General features: G+C 58.6%; 2 protein-coding genes across 2 annotated transcripts; one reads left to right on the top strand and one right to left on the bottom strand.

The window, feature by feature from the left end:
* The first annotated feature begins 1205 nt into the window (after positions 1 to 1205).
* On the top strand, positions 1206 to 15890 carry LOC117651808 (glycine receptor subunit alpha-4-like). The gene is made up of 11 exons (XM_034396166.1): positions 1206 to 1356; positions 1667 to 1744; positions 4943 to 5013; positions 8282 to 8349; positions 12139 to 12362; positions 12441 to 12523; positions 12875 to 13027; positions 13127 to 13325; positions 14567 to 14813; positions 14962 to 15153; positions 15427 to 15890. The coding sequence occupies exons 1-11, from the start codon at positions 1304 to 1306 to the stop codon at positions 15637 to 15639; spliced, it is 1581 nt and encodes a 526-aa protein (XP_034252057.1). The 5' UTR covers positions 1206 to 1303; the 3' UTR covers positions 15640 to 15890.
* A 60-nt stretch (positions 15891 to 15950) lies between these two features.
* On the bottom strand, positions 15951 to 19139 carry LOC117651807 (multiple inositol polyphosphate phosphatase 1-like). The gene is made up of 9 exons (XM_034396165.1): positions 19033 to 19139; positions 18666 to 18860; positions 18444 to 18578; positions 18155 to 18330; positions 17954 to 18079; positions 17721 to 17871; positions 17419 to 17629; positions 17151 to 17348; positions 15951 to 17061 (listed from the first exon to the last, which is right to left on the bottom strand). The coding sequence occupies exons 2-9, from the start codon at positions 18850 to 18852 to the stop codon at positions 16881 to 16883; spliced, it is 1365 nt and encodes a 454-aa protein (XP_034252056.1). The 5' UTR covers positions 18853 to 18860; positions 19033 to 19139; the 3' UTR covers positions 15951 to 16880.
* Between the last annotated feature and the right edge of the window lie 238 nt (positions 19140 to 19377).

Raw genomic sequence — 19377 nt, 5'->3', positions numbered from 1 at the left:
GCGATGGCTGAGCAAACGCCGCGGATTCCTCCCCCTCCTCTCCATCATCGGAAAACAATTCCGTGCGAAAGCGAGACGGAGGCCTGGCGGGCCTGGCGTCGGCGCGGCGTCGCGACGTCAGTCATTTTCTAAGCAAAACAAAATTGCAGGCTCTGTCTGACTGCCGCCAGCAATGCCCGAGCGAGCCCGAGCCAGCCAGACAGTGAACCCAAACAACTGCCCCGGGAAAGCGGCGGGCCCGGCACACTAGGCTCACACCAGCCTGGCACCGGCGCTCCGCAGCCCGCCAATAGCATGCTTCCGTTTTGAATTTCCCGCCAAAAAGGGACGCCCGCCTTTGGCACGCCTTTGGCCGCCCGGGCTCCGCAGAGCCCGCCTGTGCGGACTCCCTTTCTCTGTTGTGACAGCGGGCGGGCCGAGGCGGGCGAAGAGAAAAGCCCTCGCGATTAATCTATCCCAGTTTCGTTCGTCGTTTACAACCGGAGACCCGCTGCGTGGATACACTGTAATAATCCCAAAATAAAAGAACAAACAACAGGCTGCCGAAAGCGCAAGAAAACCCAGAAGCAAACAACTCTGAGAAGAATTTCAAAATGAGTGAATAACCCCCGATTCTCCCTCCTGCAGGTGCGTCAGTGCACAGTGCTGCCACACTGTGGCCGATAAAGAAGTCGGGTCGGAAGGTTGGAACAGGGTTGGAAGGGTTGGTAGGGGTAGCGCGGCGTGGAAACGACCCCAAAGCCAAGAAATCGGACTAATAAGGTGGGGTGGGAGTCGCGGGACCCGCCCAGCCCATGCCGTGTGGAGGTTCGCGACGCAAGGGGCGGGGCAGGCGGAGGGGGGCGCTACGCTACGCGGGGCCCGCGGGGCTACGGCGGCCTAGGGGGATGGTATGGGTGGCGCAGTCGCCAGCCAGCCCCCGTACCTGTACGTGCAAGGCAGCGGAGGGTTTCTGCAGCCCCCTGCAGCCCCCTGCAGCCCCTGCAGCCCCCACCCCCAGCCGCCCGTCGGCCCCGACCCCGTCGAGCACGGCGTCGAGCACGGCGTCGACGGCCTGCCCGCGAGCGTCCGCGACCACCGCGTCTTCTACTGCCTTGTTCACCGCGACGACCTCCGCGTCGACCACCGCGTCGCCGCGCGCGGCCGGCGCGATGCCGCCCGCCCAGGATGGCGACGGCGCGAGGTGTCACTGACGGCGTCCCCGACGGCGTCACCGACGGCGCCACCGTCCTGTCCCCCGTTCGTGTGCGCGGCGCCGCGACGGACGGGCTCGCTATGAGAGAGAGGACTTTGTGCACTCAGGATGCGGTGCGGCAGTCCTCTCCACTTCTTCTCGACCATCTTGACCCTGCTCAGGTCGGTCCCAAGTCAAGAAGCTTGGTGCACTGGAGGGCGCCGACGGTGTGCCCGTCGATGCTTCGCACAGCCCTGGAGTGGCCATCACCTTTCGATTGTCAAATCACAAACGAATTGCAAGTAACACATGTAAATCATGTAAATCGCAGCCACAAAAAAAAAGTTTTTAAAACATCTGGAGCCTTTACGCGGGATGTCCCGACAAAGGCCGTGATATTGACACTGCCCCATTTGACGCGCCCGGAACAAAGGGCGGTACTGCACTTTTCATGTTACTCCCGCACTTTATTGTTTTTGTTGTTACTTCCAGCGGCACCACCACGGCCACCGCCATCACCGGGACAGTCACCGAGCACAGCCTTAGATACACGAGCACGCTGCCGCCGATGTAAATATCGTGGACGATGTACGCGTGTGTGTGTTGTTGTTTGCTGTTGTAGGTTCGCAATAAACAATCCCTTGATCGCACGACTGGCACCCTGCCTGCCTCCTCCGGACACCGTTAATAATTCACCCAACGAAACCGCTTCTCCCGGCCCCGGCTTGGCTTGGCACCCGGGCAGCCGACGACGACCCGGTTCGCACAGTCTCCGTCACGGGGCGTCCCGCAGAGAGAGAGGGGCGGCCAGTGGCGACACTGAGTGATGACGTCACGACTTAGTTTGGAAAGGACCCGCAGTCCGTCCTGATGGATAGCGCAGGCCGCATCTGTGGGTGGATCCGGCCCGCCCTGCCGATCGCCGGTCATTTGTGCGCCAATTCGAGTAATTCAAACTTTTTCCCGCCAAAAGGAGGCGCTGTGATTGGCCGGCGCACCGTTTGCACCGCCTTGACTGCAACGCGTGCGCAGCCAGTGCACGCGCGGCCAGTGGCGTGCCTTGGCGTGCCGTGCGGTGCAAGCACGCGACCGGAGCCTTGTAGATGGCGAGGGTGTTGGCGACGGCCACCACGACGGCAGGCACGGCCACGGCACGCACCTGCTGAGCCAAGCGCTGAGCCTTACCCTAGCGCCCTGGCGTGCCGGGTACACTTGGCACACCACGCCGCCACGCACTGGGCGGCAAGGTCGCACACACACACTCACACACACGAGCAAAAAATAAAACTGTACGGGATTTGCCAGGAGGCGACATGCTAATGCCTCGCTCCGGAAAAAGCAGAAAACATACATAACGCGCGAGATAAGCGGTTTAAAAAAGACACCCCGGGGGTTTCATTTAAATGGCCGGGGGAGACACCCTGCGCGGAAAATCCGGGAACGACAGGAGCGTGTTGGAGGTGGCAGGTCTCTGCGGAGCGCAGAGATTCGTCCCATTTCAATCGAATGTCCTCGTGAGGAAAGGGGGTGGGTTTGAGGGGCACGGCGGCGGGGTGGCGTGGATTTTACACGCGGGAAGGTTAGGCCGTGCAGGGCAGCACAATGGGGCAGACGGCGTCAAAAGAACAGTGACCCGAAAATCCGGGGTCTATGTGGGCGGTGCGGTGGCCTTGGCGGCCGCGGTGGCCTTGGGCTCCTTTCGCCCAGCCTTTCGCCCAGCCTTTCGCCGCCTGGCCGTAAACTGCTTTCACACGGGGCTCATGACTGATGCCCGGGGCCGTCTGGCCGCCATTGAAGGCTGGCCCTGCAGGCCCTGGAGGCCCCGGAGGCCCTGCGCCACGCCGGGGGCCACGCCGGGGGCCACGCCGGGGGCCGAGCCGTCGGCACTAGGCCGGCCCGGTGCCCGCACTGTGATGGAGCGGCCCAATATGAGATCATCAACCACGCGGGCCCGGCGCGGAGACGCGAGGCCAACGTTACGCCTTCCCGCCAAATTGCAATTTCCGCCGATTTTGGCGACTCGGTCTGCGGAAATGCCCACTGTGGGTGGAGGTGTGAGAACCGCCCACGGATGAATCCGCGGTTCGACAAACTTTCAATGGTGCTCGGCCCGGCTCGGCCAGCGTGGCATTCCCCCAGGCACGCCTCGGGCACCGCGTGTCAAATAGAAATCCAGCGGCCGACTTTGCCGTCCCCGTGGGGCGGGGCGGGGCGGGCGGGCGGGGCGGGGCGGGGCGGGGCGGGGCGGGGCGGGGCGGGTGCGCGGCCTTGGTTGGGCAGCTCGGGGTAACTCCGACACGCTGCTGTTCGCTGCGCCCCGGTGCGCGGTGCGGTGCGTGTCTGCGTGTCTGCGGGACACTGGTTGCACGCATGCCTGTGCCCGCGCTGCCCGCCCCGGCCGCCCCGCCCCGGCCGCCCTGCCACCTCACCGCCTTGCACGGCCTTGGCACTGTTTTTCGCCTCATGAACGCGTCGAGCCCCGCCGGCAAGAAAGTTTCCCAGATTTGAGTCGCTGCGGTAAACGCGATAGCGCCGCGCGCGGTCTAGACAGACGGCGCGAACAGCCCGCCATTCCAACCCGCCATTCCAACCCGCTTCACCGTGGCCGAGCGCGTAGAGGCGTGAGTCAGCAATCTTAAGAACCTGAGTTCAAACCCAAATAAAGTCCATCGTTTTTCGTTTTCTTTTTTTTAGAATTCATGAAAGAAATTAGGTAAACATGGTAGTCGTCGACATTATTTTCATTTTCTTGTTCGCCATTGAAGGCCGCTGTCTGGCGAGCTGAGTCCTGGCGGGATCACCTCACCTGCACCCCGCCCATTCACACACGGTGTGCCCGTCTCTCTGAGAAGGTAATACGTCTGCGCGGTGTGGCGTCGGGCTCCCGGTCGGGCCGCGCCAAGCGGCAAAGCGCCAGCAGCGCGCCCAGTGGCTGCTTCCGGCAGGTCGCTCTGTCTCTCTCGCACTCTCGAGGGGCCGAGCCGGCAGAGCGACCAAGGCGCCCTGCTCGGAGTCGGCCTGCAGGCAAGCCCGGCAAGCCGCGGCGAACGGGCGGGGTCTCGATATCAAATCGATTCGCTTCGAGACTATCGAGGTGCGAGGACGCGCGTGGGCGGACGGGCACGGATTTGGCTGGAACAATGAAACGGCCTGTCTGTCTGTCTGTCTGTCTGTCTGTCTGTCTGTCTGTCTGTCTGTCTGTCTGTCTGTCTGTCTGTCTGTCTGTCTGTCCGTGGGAGGATAAGAATGCGTCACTCCCGGCCATGCCTCAAGGCTGGGTGATGGAGGTAATAGACCGCCGGCCCCGCGGTGTGTGCTTTTCTCTGTTTTCGTGTTTGTGTTGGCGGTCCGCGCGGTCCGCCAGCACCGCCTGATGTACGGCCGGATGACCGGCGGGTATCGCGCCGCTAAATCAACGTGAGGCAAAGCCAGGCAAAGCGAGGTCGCTCCGTCTCTCTCGCACTCGTGGGGCGTCTCGTAGGGGTGCGAGAGACACGGAGCGGCACGGTTCGGGAGCAGCCTGTGGCGCCGCCCCGATGCATCCCGTAATTCGCTTTTGCACCCCTGTGTGTTTATGTTGTCTGCCCGATTCGTTTCGCCGTTCGTCCTCGGTGTCGTCGTTTTTCGCCGTGCCACAGTTTCCATCCCTTGATCATGACGAGGACAGAGTTTCGGACGCCTCCACCGCTCTTCTGGCCCACTGTGCTGTCCGACTGGCCACCGTTCAGACAGTTGGTTGCCCGGCTTACCAAGTTTCTCTGCCCGCAGCTTCCTGCGTTTGACAACGGCCAAGGAGCTGTACGACCTGGAGACGGACTACAACCGCAACCTTCCACCAGGTGGGTACCGCGCGGCTAGGCGCTCTGTTTACCTCCCCCCCCCCCTTTCCATCAGAGGGAAAGCCTTTCGCGGCGCCGACCCATTAATCAGTCATTCCGACGCGGGGCGCGGATAACGCGCGCCAAATTTCCACACAGTGTGCGTGCGGCCCACGGCCCGCGCGCGGAAATTCAAATTGCCCATTTGGAGGGGGAGGGGGTGGGGAGGGAGCCCATCCACATGCTCTACACATCATGCGGCTGGAGGGGTGGGGTGGGGTGGGGGTGGGGGACGAGAGTGTATTTGTAGATGCCTCCACTGTGTGCCGGACGCACTGTTGGGGGTAAAAATTGGCCGTGCGCTGGTCTGGCGCTGCCGAGTCGGTCGGGGTGCCCGGGCCGGGCCGGCCTGGGGATGCGCCTTCCGACCGGGGAGGGGGGGGGAGGTTTGCGTCACCGGGGCCGCCTAGGGCCGCCGCGGGCGTAGCGCGGCATAGCGTGGCACTCCGTGGAGGAACAGGACTGCTAAGAATAGGCGGCACCGCCACACATTACAGTGGTGTGCACGTTCGGGGGGCGGTGGGGCAGGGTGGGGGTAATCCGGCCCGAGGGCCTGCTTGTTGCTGCTGCAGTGGCGCTATTTCCCCCCTCCCCCCCCCCCTCGTCGCCTCCAAGCCGCCGCCGTCGCATCGCGCGGCCCTTTCGCAGTGCAGTGCCGTGCCCGCCCTTGCAGTGAGTGCGCGCGGTGCACACTGAGAAAAACAACAACAAACAAGCAATAAATTGAAACAGACCCGCGCGGCGAGAGGCAAAAGTTTCTGACGGAAAATGTCGCCGTAAAGAGCCTGAGCGTGTGCCGGTGTGAGGGCGGTGCACAGTGGGGGAGGCGGTCAAAATCCCGGACGCGTTTTGAGCTCCAGAGTCGCTAAACAGGACTCGAACCGAACGTGTGACCTCACCAATGGATTACTCTCCGAACGAGGAATCCATTGGTGGGGTCACACGTTCGGTTCGAGTCCTGCTTAGCGACTCTGGAGCTCAAAACGCGTCTAGAGTTTGGGCCGCCCCACCGGTCTGGGTGGGGGCTCCACTACTTTGTTGCACCGAAGTGGCGCTGCCTCGTCGCCTCGCCGCCGCGCCACTGGAGGACGCTCCAGCACGCTCCAGCAGGCCCTAGGACCCTAGAAGGCGAGTTGAGGCGTCCGAGCGGCCGGGAATTTATTACCCCCTGCAGGGCCGGCTGGCGCTGCCGGCCTGCAGGGCTCCGTAAAGTTGGAGTTCCTCTTCCCCGACCGGAAACGCTTTGGGCCCTAAATGCCGTCAGGCCGTCGTTCGCGCCTCCGCCGCGCTCGGCCGCCGGCACATTGTTTTCGCTCGTTTTGAAAGGCAGAAGGGGGGAAAGTAGCGCAACCTGTCCTTCAGCGCGGCAGCGCGGCAGCGCGGCGGTGGCGGTGGAAATGCGCGACTTTGAAACGTCGTCAAACGAAAACAAAAGCGACTCTCATTTTCGAGTAGTGACGTTGAGTGGCGGCGGGGTGGGCGGCGTGGAGTGACACCCCCTTTAGATGGCGGGCCGCGATTTCGTCAACGCGGAGGGAAAAGGGGGGGGGGGGGAGGCCGCGCCCTACTCCCGTTGTTGATTTCCGACAAGAGATGGTAATCTCGCCGCCAAGCCGCCAAGCCCTGCCGCGCCTGCCGGCGATACGACTCGAGGAAGGGAGGGAGGGCGTTTCATCTTGGCCTCTGCGGCGGCCGTGAGGCGGGGCGGGGCGGCGCGGCGCGGTCGGCCGGGCGATAGTAAAATCCGCAGTCCCCAGCGCCGCCCCCGCCGCCCCCGCCACCGCCGCTCCAACCTGGCCGAGACCGCGTAACCGCGCGCCCCGCGGGGGCGTCCTTCCCGTCCGCCCCGTCCGCTCCGATCGCGTACAGACGGGCAGCAGAAGAGGGATTCCGAATGGCGCTCTGTCTCTCTCGCACGCGCACGCCACCCGAAGGGGTGCCCCGTGATTGCGAGCGAGACGGCGTGACGTTGCTCGGCATCAGCCTGCAGGGTCAAGGACTCGGCAGTTCGCGCCGCCGGCACCGCGGCAGCTTGCCGGGAAGTCGAAGTGCCCCCGCCCCGCCCCCACCCCCCCCGCCCCCCCGCCCCCCCCCGCCCCGCCCCGCCCCGCCCCCCCCCCCCCGCCCCGCCCGCCCCGACGCACCACCTGCCGCCCCGCTCGCAGCCTGGCGCAGCCTGGCATTATTTGATTAATTCGGCGCCGAGCTTGTTTTAACCTCGGTTAATTCCACTTGGCTGCGGACACCGCCGGGCACCGCCGGGCACCGCCCTCTCGCTGCTTGCCGAAACGCCGCGCTAAATATACACGTTTTCACGGGCGGCGGATCCTCCTGCTCACCCCCCTCCCCGCCCCCGTCCTGAGATACGGTGTGTAATCCCTCCCCGGAGGCTCCATGCCGCTCCATGCCGCGCCATGCCGCCGTGCTCCATCCCCGTCGCGGTCGTCTCGGTCGAGGCGGAAGAGTTGCGGGTGGCCTGCCCTAACGTCCGCAGGCGCTTGCGTGGGCCCCGCCCCGCCCATTGTGTCATTACTCCCCCCCCCCCCTGGAATGTGCGTGCCGCAGGAAGAATTGGCTGCCAGCCCGCCAGCCCCGCCAGCCCCGCCACGGTCCAGGCAATTTCCGGCACATCGTCCGACGAGCTTCACAAAGAGTCTCCCGTCTCGTTTCGTTACGCCGCCATACCGCGTCGGCGTCGTTGAGAAATTGCGTAATTTGCAGTGACGACACCGGTCGTTATCGGCAGGCGGTCGGGTGCCCGCGCGGTAGACGAGGACGACGACGAAGGGGACGCGGTGGAGGCAATGTACCGTGACCTTTACCGGCCCGCATCAGTCGCCTTGTTTGTCTCTTGCCGACTTTCGTCTCTGGAGTCCGGCCGGTCAAGCCGTTCGCCCGCGGACGTCTTCTCTCTCTCTCTCTCTTCTCTCTCTCTCTCTCTCTCTCTCTCTCTCTCTCTCTCTCTCTCTCTCTCTCTCTCTCTCTCTCTCTCTCTCTCTCTCTCTCTCTCTCTCTCTCTCTCTCGCAAGGGTGGTCAGGGAGGGAGGAGAGAGAGCGCCTGCGATGGGCGGGGTAGGCAGCGCGGCTACACTCGTGCACGGCTCGTTGCCTACCTCGCCATTCGCAGGCGCTCCGGCCGGTAGAAGCAGTCTCGAGACACCCCACTGGAAAGCCTCACCTCACTGCCTCCTGTCCGCTAATGCCCGCCTTGCTTTGCCTCTGTCGCCAGGAAAAGACACAGAAGTCTCGATCTCGCTGTTCATCAACAGGGTGTCCGGTGTCGACGAAAACAGGGAGGTGAGTACACTGCGTGCGTGTGTGTGGGGGGGGGATGTAAATGTGGGCTTGGCGGAGGCCAAAGTCTGCCGGGGCCACTATCCGTGATTGGCGGGCGAAAACGAAGTGCTGAGTGATGGGATGGCGGTGGTGGGGTGGTGGGCTAGCAGTGTAGAGGCTGCCCTCGTGGCCCCCAGTGGGGTGCCGCCCCGACCCGTCCTTCCGTACGCAAGGTCCGGCGAGGCCGGGCGAGGCTGGCGGTCGCATTCAGGTTGCTCACACGCCCGGAACGCTGCAGCTTCAGGGGCGCCCTCGTCGCCCTGTCTCTGTCGCACTCCCGGCGCTGCGAAGGGGTGCGAGAGAGACAGAGCGTGCTGCAGTGTGGCTGCAGCGGACAATGGCGGCGCGGCAAAGACGCGATGAGAGATCCGGATTGGGGGCGGGCGGGCCAGGGCGGGCCACTGGCTGCCAGGGGCTGCCCCCGAACAGTGTCGCTGCGTCGCGCCGTCTCTCTCGCACCCCTACGGGACGCCCCATGGGTGCGACAGAGACGGAGGCCTGCAGGGCCGCAGGCAAAAGAGGCAATCCCCGCTGCACGGCTTTGAGCGCTTTGAGCCGGCCGGGCCGTGGCGAGCCCAGCCAAGCCGCGGCGCAGCCCGCGCAGCCAAGGCGTGAAAGGTCAGGGTGCCTTGAGCAACGGCCGCAACGGCACGACAAAGCAGTGGCCTGGTCGGGCCGGTCGACCGCCGCGGGGCCTAGCCTTGCAAGCCATGCCGAGCCATGCACCGCGCGCACGGCATCGCATTGCATGGCAGCCGTGCCGAGCATTGCCGAGCATCGCGGTGCGGAAAGGAATTGAAACACTCGAGCGGCAACGTTCACTGGAACTGGAAACCCGTTTGGGTTCATTGAACGCGTCTAAACAAGACCGCCACAGAGGAAAAGTACTGCCAACTACTGAAAATCTCAGCCCAGAACGGAAGTCGAAATTGAGCGTCAGTACGACTGGCAGTGCACCAGTCGTCCCTCCGCCCCGCCGGCCCCGGCGAGTCCTTGTCCGTCCGCGAGCCGACACGTCAAATGAAAGCGAAATGCAAAGCCGGCCGGGGCGGGGCTAGGCGGGGCGAGGCGGGCCGGGGCCTGCGGGCTGATTCGGCCAGTCCGGGCCGCCCCGTGAGTGCGAGAGAGCGAGAGAGCGGCCGAGGACTGGGCGCCATGGTAATGAACCCGGGCAGCGGACTGACGGACGGGCCGGGCCGGACGCACCGCCGCGGGGCCGAGACCGGCCTCGCTTCCGATTGGCGCCGTCTCGGCCAATCAGCGCGCAGGGCCGGCCTCGATGACGTCCTCGACGACGTCCTTAAGGTGCAGTGTGCACCGCAGTGCCGCGCAACACGCCGGGAATGCCACCTCAGCCTGGCCGGCCGGGGGGGGGGGGGGGGGGGGGCGCCTCGGCGGCCTCGGCACACACGACACGGTCAAGTTTGCCTTTCTGCGCCAAATGCAAATTACGCCGAGGGTCGCCCCTGACGGTGCTGGCGGGGCTGGCGGGGCTGGCGGGGCTGGCGGGCTGGCGGGGCTGGCGGGGCTGGCGGGGCTGGCGGGCCGGGCCCCCCCCCCCTCCCCCGGCCGCCACGAGAGCCAAAGGCTACCAAAGGCCAGTCCTCAAACACTCCGTCCTGCAAATAAATTCAGAGTTAGACCGCCCTATTTGAACCCAGGGCTCGGCGGGCAGGGCGGCCGGCTCTGTGATGATTGCAAAGGCCGACACACGTGAGGCGGCGGGGCCTAAGCGGCTTGAGGCTGGGCTGAGCTGGCCGCCAGGGCCGCCAGGGCCGCCAGGGCCACCGTCCCCACGGGTACTTTAGTTCATTGCAGCTGACCCGCCCCACCCGGCCCCACCCCACCAGCCCCGCGGTGCTTCCTGGCTGGGTTCGCTTCACTCGCTGGGGGATCAGGACACCCCCTTTGCCTCCGCCGGCCTCCGCCGCCCCGGCACCGTGGAGAGTGGAGGTGCATCCGGAGCCGCCAGGACGCGTCCGGACAGCCGTGCAGGCGCGGTTACCCCAGCCTACCCCAGCCTACCCCAGCCGGCAGCAACCCCAACAAGGGAGAAAGCGACAGAGAGTGAGTGAGAGCGAGTGAGAGTAAGAGAGGTGTTTCCGGCGTTCCCCGCGCGCGAGAGGAGACAAATAGACATCCTCCCCGCGTGAAGCATCCGCGGGGCATTTTGGCTAAGCACGTTCGGTCGTTTAGGGACGCCGAAGGTAAAGGTATGGCCACGCCACTGCCTCGCCGCCCCGCCCCTGCTTCGCCCTTGCCACGCCACTGGCACTGCCACTGGCCTCCGAACTGCGACCTCCGTGCAGCACTACTTGAGGTCGGGGCGGAGCGCTACTGGCCTGATGTATCTTCACCGTGCGGGTTGCGAGTCCCGCCACGCCCCGCCACGCCCCGCCACGCCCCGCCACGCCCCCCGTTACATTCGGGTCGGGCTTGGTTTACGGCCGCAGCTGATTTAATCGCTTCGGTCGGTGCTCCCTGGGATTTATTGGGCCACTCTGTGACATAGCAGGTGCGCTCCTCGAGTCCAGCCGCCAGCCCCAGTCCACCCCGTCAATGCTGTCAACCGCGTCAACCCCTTCAACCGTATCAACCCGTTCGATCACGTCAACCAAGTTTGTCAAGCTGTGTTAACCTTATGAATCCTGTCAACCTCGTCAACGCGGTCAACCCCGCCCCACTCCACGCTCATCAGAGTACACGCCTGCAGGGTGTGGCTTGCTGTTGTGATTACAACCTCCAATCCCGACCAATTATGGGGATCGATACGGCACTCCGCCGCCACGGCCACCGCCACCACGACCACCACCGTGCCGCGGTTGGCACTGCTCTGCGAGGGTTCGCGGTTCGGGCGGAGGAAAAGAAGTCCGCGAAGTAGTACGGTGAATGGAGCGGGGACGAAACCCGGCGAGGGTATCATCTTTGCCGCCCCGGCAGGCAGGCAGGCAGGCAGGCAGGCAGGCAGGCAGGCAGGCAGGCGGGCAGGCAGGCAGGCAGGCAGGCAGGCAGGCAGGCAGGCAGGCAGGCAGGCAGGCAGGCAGGCAGGCAGGCAGGCAGGCAGGCAGGCAGGCAGGCAGGCAGGCAGGCAGGCAGGCAGGCAGGCAGGCAGGCAGGCAGGCAGGCAGGCAGGCAGGCAGGCAGGCAGGCAGGCAGGCAGGCAGGCAGGTGGCTGGGCCAGAGGAAGCCCCTGGGGGGGGGCGCGCTGGGGCGCGCTGGGAGCCCCAGACCAGGATCCAGCTGCCTCGCTGGGCAGACGGCAAGGAGCGCCTTGATTTATTAAATTATTCAATTATTAAATTATCTCTCCGGGTAAACTGGGAATCGACGCGAAGTGACGTGAATTATGCGCGCGCAGTCCTGGTTTATTTGAATTCAGACAGTCGGAGGGAAGGCCATTGTTCCGAGAGTCGCAACTTCGCAATCGGATTGCACCGCCCCGCCCTGGCTGCCCCTGCCCCCTTTTCGCGTTTCATAGCCACGCTCCCCCTTCGTGATCCCAACAGTTCAAACTGCGCGCGCTCCGTACAATTGATGACACTGGCACACTGGGAACTGGGGTGCGCGCAGACGACGCGCAGACGACGCGGGGAAAAGTAAAGCAGGAGGCCTCCGCATTAAGACTGGGGAAGGGGTGTAGAGTTCCACATTTTCCCTTCCATTTTGCGTCTGGAATATTTCTACTAACTTTTTTTTTGAAATTGCTTAGGCCCATATTTGTAAAGACGATGTCTGTTTCCTTTGGCGCAGGAGATCTCGCTGGACCTGTTCCTGCAGGTGTACTGGGAGGACCCCCGGGTGCACATCTGCTGCAACCACTCGGTGGCGGAGCTCACATGGACGCAGCAGCAGCCCAAGTTCTGGGTGCCGGACCTCTACATCCGCCAGCTCCGGGAGATGAAGGTCCTCTCGCTGTTCCAGGAGATGACCTCCGTGCGCCTCTACAGCAACTCAACCATGCGCGTGTCCATAGGGTAGGTGCGAGCACTTCCCCTTTGCAAAGACAAAAGACCAGCACTGTGAAAAATGCGCCGCCTTTTCCCATGCTGCAGTGCCACTGTCATCATCAAATGCGACATGGACTTCGTCCTGTATCCGCTCGACATTCAAAAGTGTGCGGTCGACTTCAGCAGCTGTGAGTACTGATGATTCACACCGTGGAGGCTGGGCGCCCCGAGCGGTGCTGGGGGCTGGGTCGCCGGGGGGAAGGGGGGGGAGCGCTATCGGGATGGCCCAATTGACCTCATGAATGGCACCCTCCATTGCATAGTCATGCAGTCCCTCTGCAAAACAGCCAAGGGCCTAAAGGCTCGGCGGCCAGCAACCCCCTCCCCCCTCCCTTCCCGATCATTGGCCATCGAGGACGGAGGGCATAAAGGTTAATTAATTGAGCGTCTGCCAATAAGGCCCGACCGATAAGCTTGGCTTGAATATTGCACTGCCGTCTGGCTGCAAAGGCTACAGTGCAGGCACTTCCTGTGCGCAGACAAGTACACCATGGAGGCCATGAAGTTCAGGTGGCGGGACGACCCGCCGCTCAGCTTCCCCAGCGACTTCGGAGATGACGGCTACCGGCTCGCCAAGTACGTCGTCTCGTTCTCCACCGAAAAGAACATGCAAATCATCTTCTACGGAGAAGGTTCGGTTGTGCGGTGCAAAATGCGACGGCGAAACAAAATGGTTGTTTTGTCTTTGGCTTGCTTTGAGTGCAGTGGAGTAACCGGTTCGCTCGGCCCAGGAAACCACTCGACGGCGCGAATGCTCATCACCATGAGCAGGGAGATCCGGTCGCACCTGCTGGAGAGCTACCTGCCCAGCACGCTGTTCGTCATCATGTCCTGGGGCAGCTTCGTCGTCATCCCCGAGATCGTGCCGGGCCGCATGGTGCTGCTCGTCACCACACTGCTCTCGCTCGTCACCATGTTCGACACCGTCAGGTTGGTACCCACCATTCGATTTGCCGCGGTATGCATATTCACCAAGGTGCCAGTCCGCGACAGACAAGGGCACGTTGATTGACCCGGCCCAGGTAGGCCCGGGTTCGATCCCGGCCGCTGAACCCCCGCTGTTTTCCATTTTATAAAGTCGCTCATTTTAATACAAAAGGGGGCAAAATAATAACTTCCCGGTCATTTTGTCGCGACCCCGGCAAGGATTTGTCGCGCCCGAATCGCCAAATTGCCATCAAAACTGCGACGCTATCTCTCTCCGTCTGGCGCGCGCCGCGTGCGCCGCGTGCACCGCCATGGCACTGCTGGACGTACTCCAGTGTGGCGGTCGGCGGGCAGCCCTCGGCAGCCCCGGCACCTTTTCCAACCGAATGGCCGCTGGAAACGCAGAGGAACAACGACCCGGTGCACGGAGCGGCCCGCCGAGTGGCTCGCCGAGTGGCTGGGGGCCTCCGGGGCCTCGAGCGAGCGCCGACCCCGCCAGGGCCAGCCGCGGCCCGCCAGGGCCCCAACGCCGCCACTGACGGCATCAGAGAAGTTGACTGCGGGGCCACCCCAGCCCCAGCCTCGATTATTCGAAGGGGCTGTCCATAAACAAGGTTCCCATTCCGCCCCGCCCTTCCTTTGTGGCTTCTCTTCACGCCTAGCGTTACGTGCTCGACGGACGGCCCCCGTTCGCCAGTAAGTCCACGCCAGGCCGCCAAGTCCACGCCGTCCACGCGTCCAAGGACCCCGTGGCGTGCACCGTATGGCTTAATGCCGCGTGTATGGGGCGAGCGGGGAAAAGGGGAATGAGAAAAAAAAGTCATAAAGTAATAATAATGAGCCTTGATGCCGTCATGCGGCGGACGGAACAAGGCTCCGCCCCGCCCCGCCCCGCCCCGCCTCGCGGCCCTTCGCACATTTCCATGATAATTCCATTACAGGATTCATTACAGCCGCGTTATCGCCCGAAAATGGTGCACCACTGTGGCGCTACAGCTGCTGTCAGGAAGACACGGAGGCGCTCCGGGCGGGGGGGGGGGAGTAGTGCATCATAAGGGCGTAGTCGCGCAGTCGGCCACGGCGCGGACGGGCGGTCAACATTAGCGTCCTCCTCGTAAAGCCCACCGCATTTGCAAATTGTTTTGTTCCTTCTTTATTTAGAAAAAAATTTTGACCTCTGTATTATAACTTTTGTGCATAAAAAAAATTGTTCAGGTTTAAAAATGTATTACCTTGTCGTCCAGAAACAACTCGCCCAACGCGCTGGAGCTCAAGTGCATCGAGGTGTGGCTCATCTCGTGCACGCTGTTCGTCTTCTTCGCGCTGCTCGAGTACTTCGTGGTGCTGTTCGGCATCCGGTACGACAAGCACTGGCGCCACAAGAAGCGCGACCTGGAGCGCCAGCAACAGCTGGAGCGCCAGCAGCAGCAACAGCAGCAGCAAATCCAGCACATCGCCCAGGTGTGGGCCGGCGACCGCGCCACCGTCAAGGTGAACCCCTCACCGCCCCCTCCCACTTCTTTTCCTTCCCCCCGCCGAGGAATCATGAGCATTTTATCCTTAAGCGGCGGCGGCCTTTACTGCCGCTTTGCATGAACGTCGGATCAATTTTTCATACCGGTCATGTCGCCTCGCCCAGCTGCCGCCCCTGCCGCACCACCGGCGCACCGGCAGCAACTCGCCCGCCGCCAACAACATCGGCATGTCCTCGCTGCCCAACAACAGCGACGCGGGGCCGTCGCCCGCCGCCTCGTCCACGCCGCGCCTGCTGGGCACCAGCAAGGTGTCCCCCAACGCGGACCTGCCCCGCGCCGGCCGCCTGGACAAGCACGTGAGTGGGGCGGGGCCCACCTCGCTGCGTCGAGGGGCTGCCCGTCTCGGCCTGGCCTTCCCCCTGGCAGTGTGGTGGGCAGGCTGAGACAGGCAACCCCTCCGACACCGCGTGGGGATTTCAGCGCCGGGGTTGGCAGCACTGCAACGTCGGCCGCCTGGCGGGTAGGCAACCCTTCTTGTCGGCGCGCGAGGCCGAACCGTGGCGCTACCCGCCAGGCGCCGAGGGCGGGGGTTCTCTGTCTGACATTTGACGACATGCCCCCACCCGCAGGACGCGGGGCTGGCCGCGGAGGACAGCGCGGACTCGGACGGGCCGCGACGGCGCTTCCGCATGGTGGCGGAGTACGTGATCCTGTACTGCGGCAGCCAGCGGGGCATGCTGGACCAGGTGTCCCTCGCCCTGTTCCCCTTCTGCTTCATCCTCTTCACCACGGTGTACTGGATCTCGTACGTGAGCGAGTCGCAGCGGCAGAGGAACAACTGACAAATCACGGGTTCATTCAACCAATCAAGGTTTTTTCTAAACTAATTTTTTAAAGTTAGACCATGAGCTGTGCAGAGAGCAGCCCACCAGTTTCATCTTCTCGCGGGCCTTCATGAGCTGTCTTTTCTGAATATTTTGTGCAAGCCATTTATAGCCGACTCTGTTTTTGATAGTGTACCTATATTGATCTTAATTTTGTGAGGGGATTAGAAATAACGAATAGAAGTTTTGATGTTATTATTGACCATTTTATTAAAGTCAGAGTTACAAAACCCCTTTCTTTCTTTTTCTACCAAGGGCCTTTGAAAATATTTTGAGGGAGTTTCTTTAAAATGATGTTAGATTAGCACTTTTAGTCAAATATTTTAGTTTTAATTACAATTAAACTTGTAGTAGGCCTTATTTTTTGGAGACTGAAATTTGTATTTGCACAGGGACAAAAATTCCATATGCTTAAGCAACCTATGGTACATCATGCTAACAATTTCATCATGTTATTGTTGTAACACTACACATTTTTATTAACATTTTTTTGCATTGTCTTTATATTTCAAAAACAAAGGACTTTCATGAGAAAGTATTTTTTTCAGCACTGCATTATTCAAATACAATAAATCTTTTTTAAAAATACTGTGTATGAAGTTTTTATACAACCAACAAATAAGTCCAAAACTACCTGGAATACAAACATGGACGTCCATCCTAGAGCACTATGAGTAATGACTTTGTTCGGATCTGTATCCCAGATATACTAGTTCAGGATCCACGAACATATGCCAGATGATAAATAATGATAGTAATAATAATTTTAAAAATAAAGAAAAATAAACACCTAGCGCTTAGTCTTGCTCAACAGTCTCCTTGTAGTGCTCAGACTGACCTGAGCACTGCAGAGTGTGACCACCCACAGTGGGCAATCTGACACGTATAGCATATCACAAATACAAAGACATTGTACTCAAAATGTGGTCCAATATGATTCACAGTCCTTTTGCTCTAAAAAAATTCAGAGTTATTACAGATAAGTCATACAAACTAAAAATACATCACATCAGAGAGACAAATTTGACAAAGCTAACTAAAAGTCAATTGGCATAACAGCAGTGGTACAAAAACATACTATCACAAGTCACTAAAATTAAAAGGAAAAGGAGAAAAAAAAGTATTAATATTCAACAAAACAAAACTTATTAGAATTATAGTGGAACCAAAACAACTCTGCTACAATATGGCTGAGAGTGTCAGTTAGATTTAAATGCGCACATATTCTGGAAGTCACAATTCTTAATACTAGAAGAGAATGCGTCCTCAAATTTGTGAATGCTGCAAAGGTCTTCATGAGAAGGACAGCCTGGAAGCCGTACTGGTCGTTCTTGATGAAGAGTTAATATCTTAAGTGGTGCTGAGCTTTCGTTTCCACACCTGCACAAGATACGGAGAAACAATTAATGCCTCAAGTAGGATTTTCTAAAATCAGAAAAGATAATTTGTAAAAAAATTGAAAAACTTACTTGTAGAGAACAAATGCAATGTTTGAAGCAAAGCTGCTGATCTGTCCAACCCGCCACTGACGTTTATGAAGCATTTGGTTAAAGTTTGATGCTAATAATGGTTCATCATCTCTGTACAGGCCAAGGTGTGCGAGCATTTTTAGCACTGTGCCAGCATGTGAGAAGTATACAATAGCTTTTTCCTTAGTGTCAGGGGAGCTGAAACAGAAGATGCACATTCAAAACCAAGGAAAAATGCATGCTTATAAAACTTTTGATTGCAAAGTACCTGAAGAAATTGAACATGTCCTTGATGGTTGGACATGCCTGTTCATAATTTATTTTGTATCCATAACCATCGATCCAGTAGTTATCTAAGTCCTCTGCATATTCCATCACCTTCAAGTCATAGTCTGATAAGACAGCACACCAGGGGGAATTCTTTTTGGGAAACCAAGCAATCTCAAATGAACATGTCACATAAATCAAAATAACATCATCTGAAACAAAATAAGTAAAATAAGTTTTATAACTGTATCCAATGATTTTTTTTTTAAATACATGGACAAAAGTAATACTATAAGTTCATACCATAACTTATAAGTTCACTTAAACCAAGACGCTGTGTCACTTCTTTTTGAACTTTGACCATTTCTGGCCCTTTAGCAAAACTGTGCTGTTCCTTGGATGCCTCAGGGTTCTTATCCACACTTTTCCTCCAATTTTCACATAATTTGTAAAACTGAAATCATAAAATTAAAAAAAAAAATCAGATAGAAGTACTACTAAAAAAAGCTTGCACAGGTTGTTAGGGTTCAACTTACCCGCAAAACAGGATCTCTGTAAATTCCTTCCGGAAACCAAACGTGCTGACTAATTCTACGACCAAACAAGCCAACTGTAAATGAACGTGCACTTTCTTCTGCTCTTTGAGTTGCTGTAAACTGGAACTAGAAAAATGAAACAGATTAATTTTGCCTTTTGTGAATAATATCATAGTACATAATACAAAAGTAATTTTATACCTTAAAAGATGAATTGGAATACACTTCAGGAAGAAGGTGGGGGAAACGTTTCTGGAAACGTTCTCCTAGCAGAAGAAGTTCATCCTCTCCTTCATGAGTTAAAATTTTCTCTTCTGCTTCCTCCAGCTGAGGGGACCATTTGGAAAGTTGTCTCAGTTCATGGCTGCATAGACTTCCTAAAGTGGTTTTTAATATACATGGCTTGTTATGAATAAATTATTCATGTTGAAAAATCATTTTTAAAGTGAATTCAAAAAAGTTTACCAAAATGGAAGCGCAAGATAAATACCTTTGCCTTTGCGGTGTGCTTTAATGATTTCATCACGAATTAAGGGCAGGTGTTCATTCATTCTCTGTATTATACTGTCACTTGGATTTCTTGTACCATGTCTGATCATCGACCAAAATTTAATAGGAGAACATCCTGAAAGTGGAAGAAGGTAATGCTTGATAGACAATACATATAGATAATACATAATAGTTTGTTAGATGACTTTGGTTAATTTTGCACCTTGATATGTTGGAGGGGAGTCATCTCTGTTTGCCACAAACCTATAAGGTGTTTTAGTCGCAAGAGATACATTCACTAGCGAAGAACCATTGTGACATTCTGATAATACAATGGAAGTTTTCGATGATAACACAAGCTGTGCAAAAAGCACTCTTACTAGTAAAGACCGCCGAGTGGCATAAGCCATCGTCGTTCCTGTGAAAGCAAAACAAACAATTTACAAACCCAGTGAGTTATGTCAAACGGACGGATGTAGGTAAGGTTAGGGGCACAACCAACAATTTCAGTGAATTACAGCTCAAGTAAGGAATGTCAACTATGGAAACTAAGACTGGCAGCTCTGAAATTGGAATAAAGTAGCACTCACTGTTGAAAAACAGCCTGTTGAAACACCAACGCCACACCTACGCGTCATGTGTTGAGGTAAACATAAAATATCTACTTTGTCTTCCCCCTTCTCGGCCCCTCTTCGCCCCCTCCCCCCCCCCCCTGACTCCGCCCCTGTTCTTCCGGCTCCCTCCCACACAGTGCCAAAAGTTGCGGAAAGTTGCACCAGTTTTGCACCGAAAAGCAGGAACTGATTCATTTTACTCACGGATCATCCTGTTTTTTTCCGCACAAAACCGTCGCAATAAAAGTGGTTATGTACCCGAGGGATGAGTGTTCGAACACTCATCCCGAGGACACAGAGCTTAGTGACTTTTGAACTGCC

This window comes from Thrips palmi, unplaced genomic scaffold (genome assembly GCF_012932325.1).
Source record: "Thrips palmi isolate BJ-2018 unplaced genomic scaffold, TpBJ-2018v1 HiC_scaffold_6, whole genome shotgun sequence".
NCBI classification, from domain to species: Eukaryota; Metazoa; Arthropoda; class Insecta; order Thysanoptera; family Thripidae; genus Thrips; species Thrips palmi.
This window is presented reverse-complemented; position numbering and strand designations above follow the sequence as displayed.

Excerpts from the sequence above, each read along its gene's own strand:
- LOC117651808 (XM_034396166.1), top strand. The coding sequence starts at position 1,304 with ATGCGGTGCGGCAGTCCTCTCCACTTCTTCTCGACCATCTTGACCCTG. Across the intron at positions 1,745-4,942 it reads ACGAGCACGCTGCCGCCGAT|CTTCCTGCGTTTGACAACGG; the intron begins GTAAATATCGTG and ends CTCTGCCCGCAG. Across the intron at positions 13,326-14,566 it reads ACCATGTTCGACACCGTCAG|AAACAACTCGCCCAACGCGC; the intron begins GTTGGTACCCAC and ends CTTGTCGTCCAG.
- LOC117651807 (XM_034396165.1), bottom strand. The coding sequence starts at position 18,852 with ATGGCTTATGCCACTCGGCGGTCTTTACTAGTAAGAGTGCTTTTTGCA. Across the intron at positions 18,080-18,154 it reads ATTCCAATTCATCTTTTAAG|TTCCAGTTTACAGCAACTCA; the intron begins GTATAAAATTAC and ends TCATTTTTCTAG. Across the intron at positions 17,349-17,418 it reads GACATGTTCAATTTCTTCAG|CTCCCCTGACACTAAGGAAA; the intron begins GTACTTTGCAAT and ends CTTCTGTTTCAG.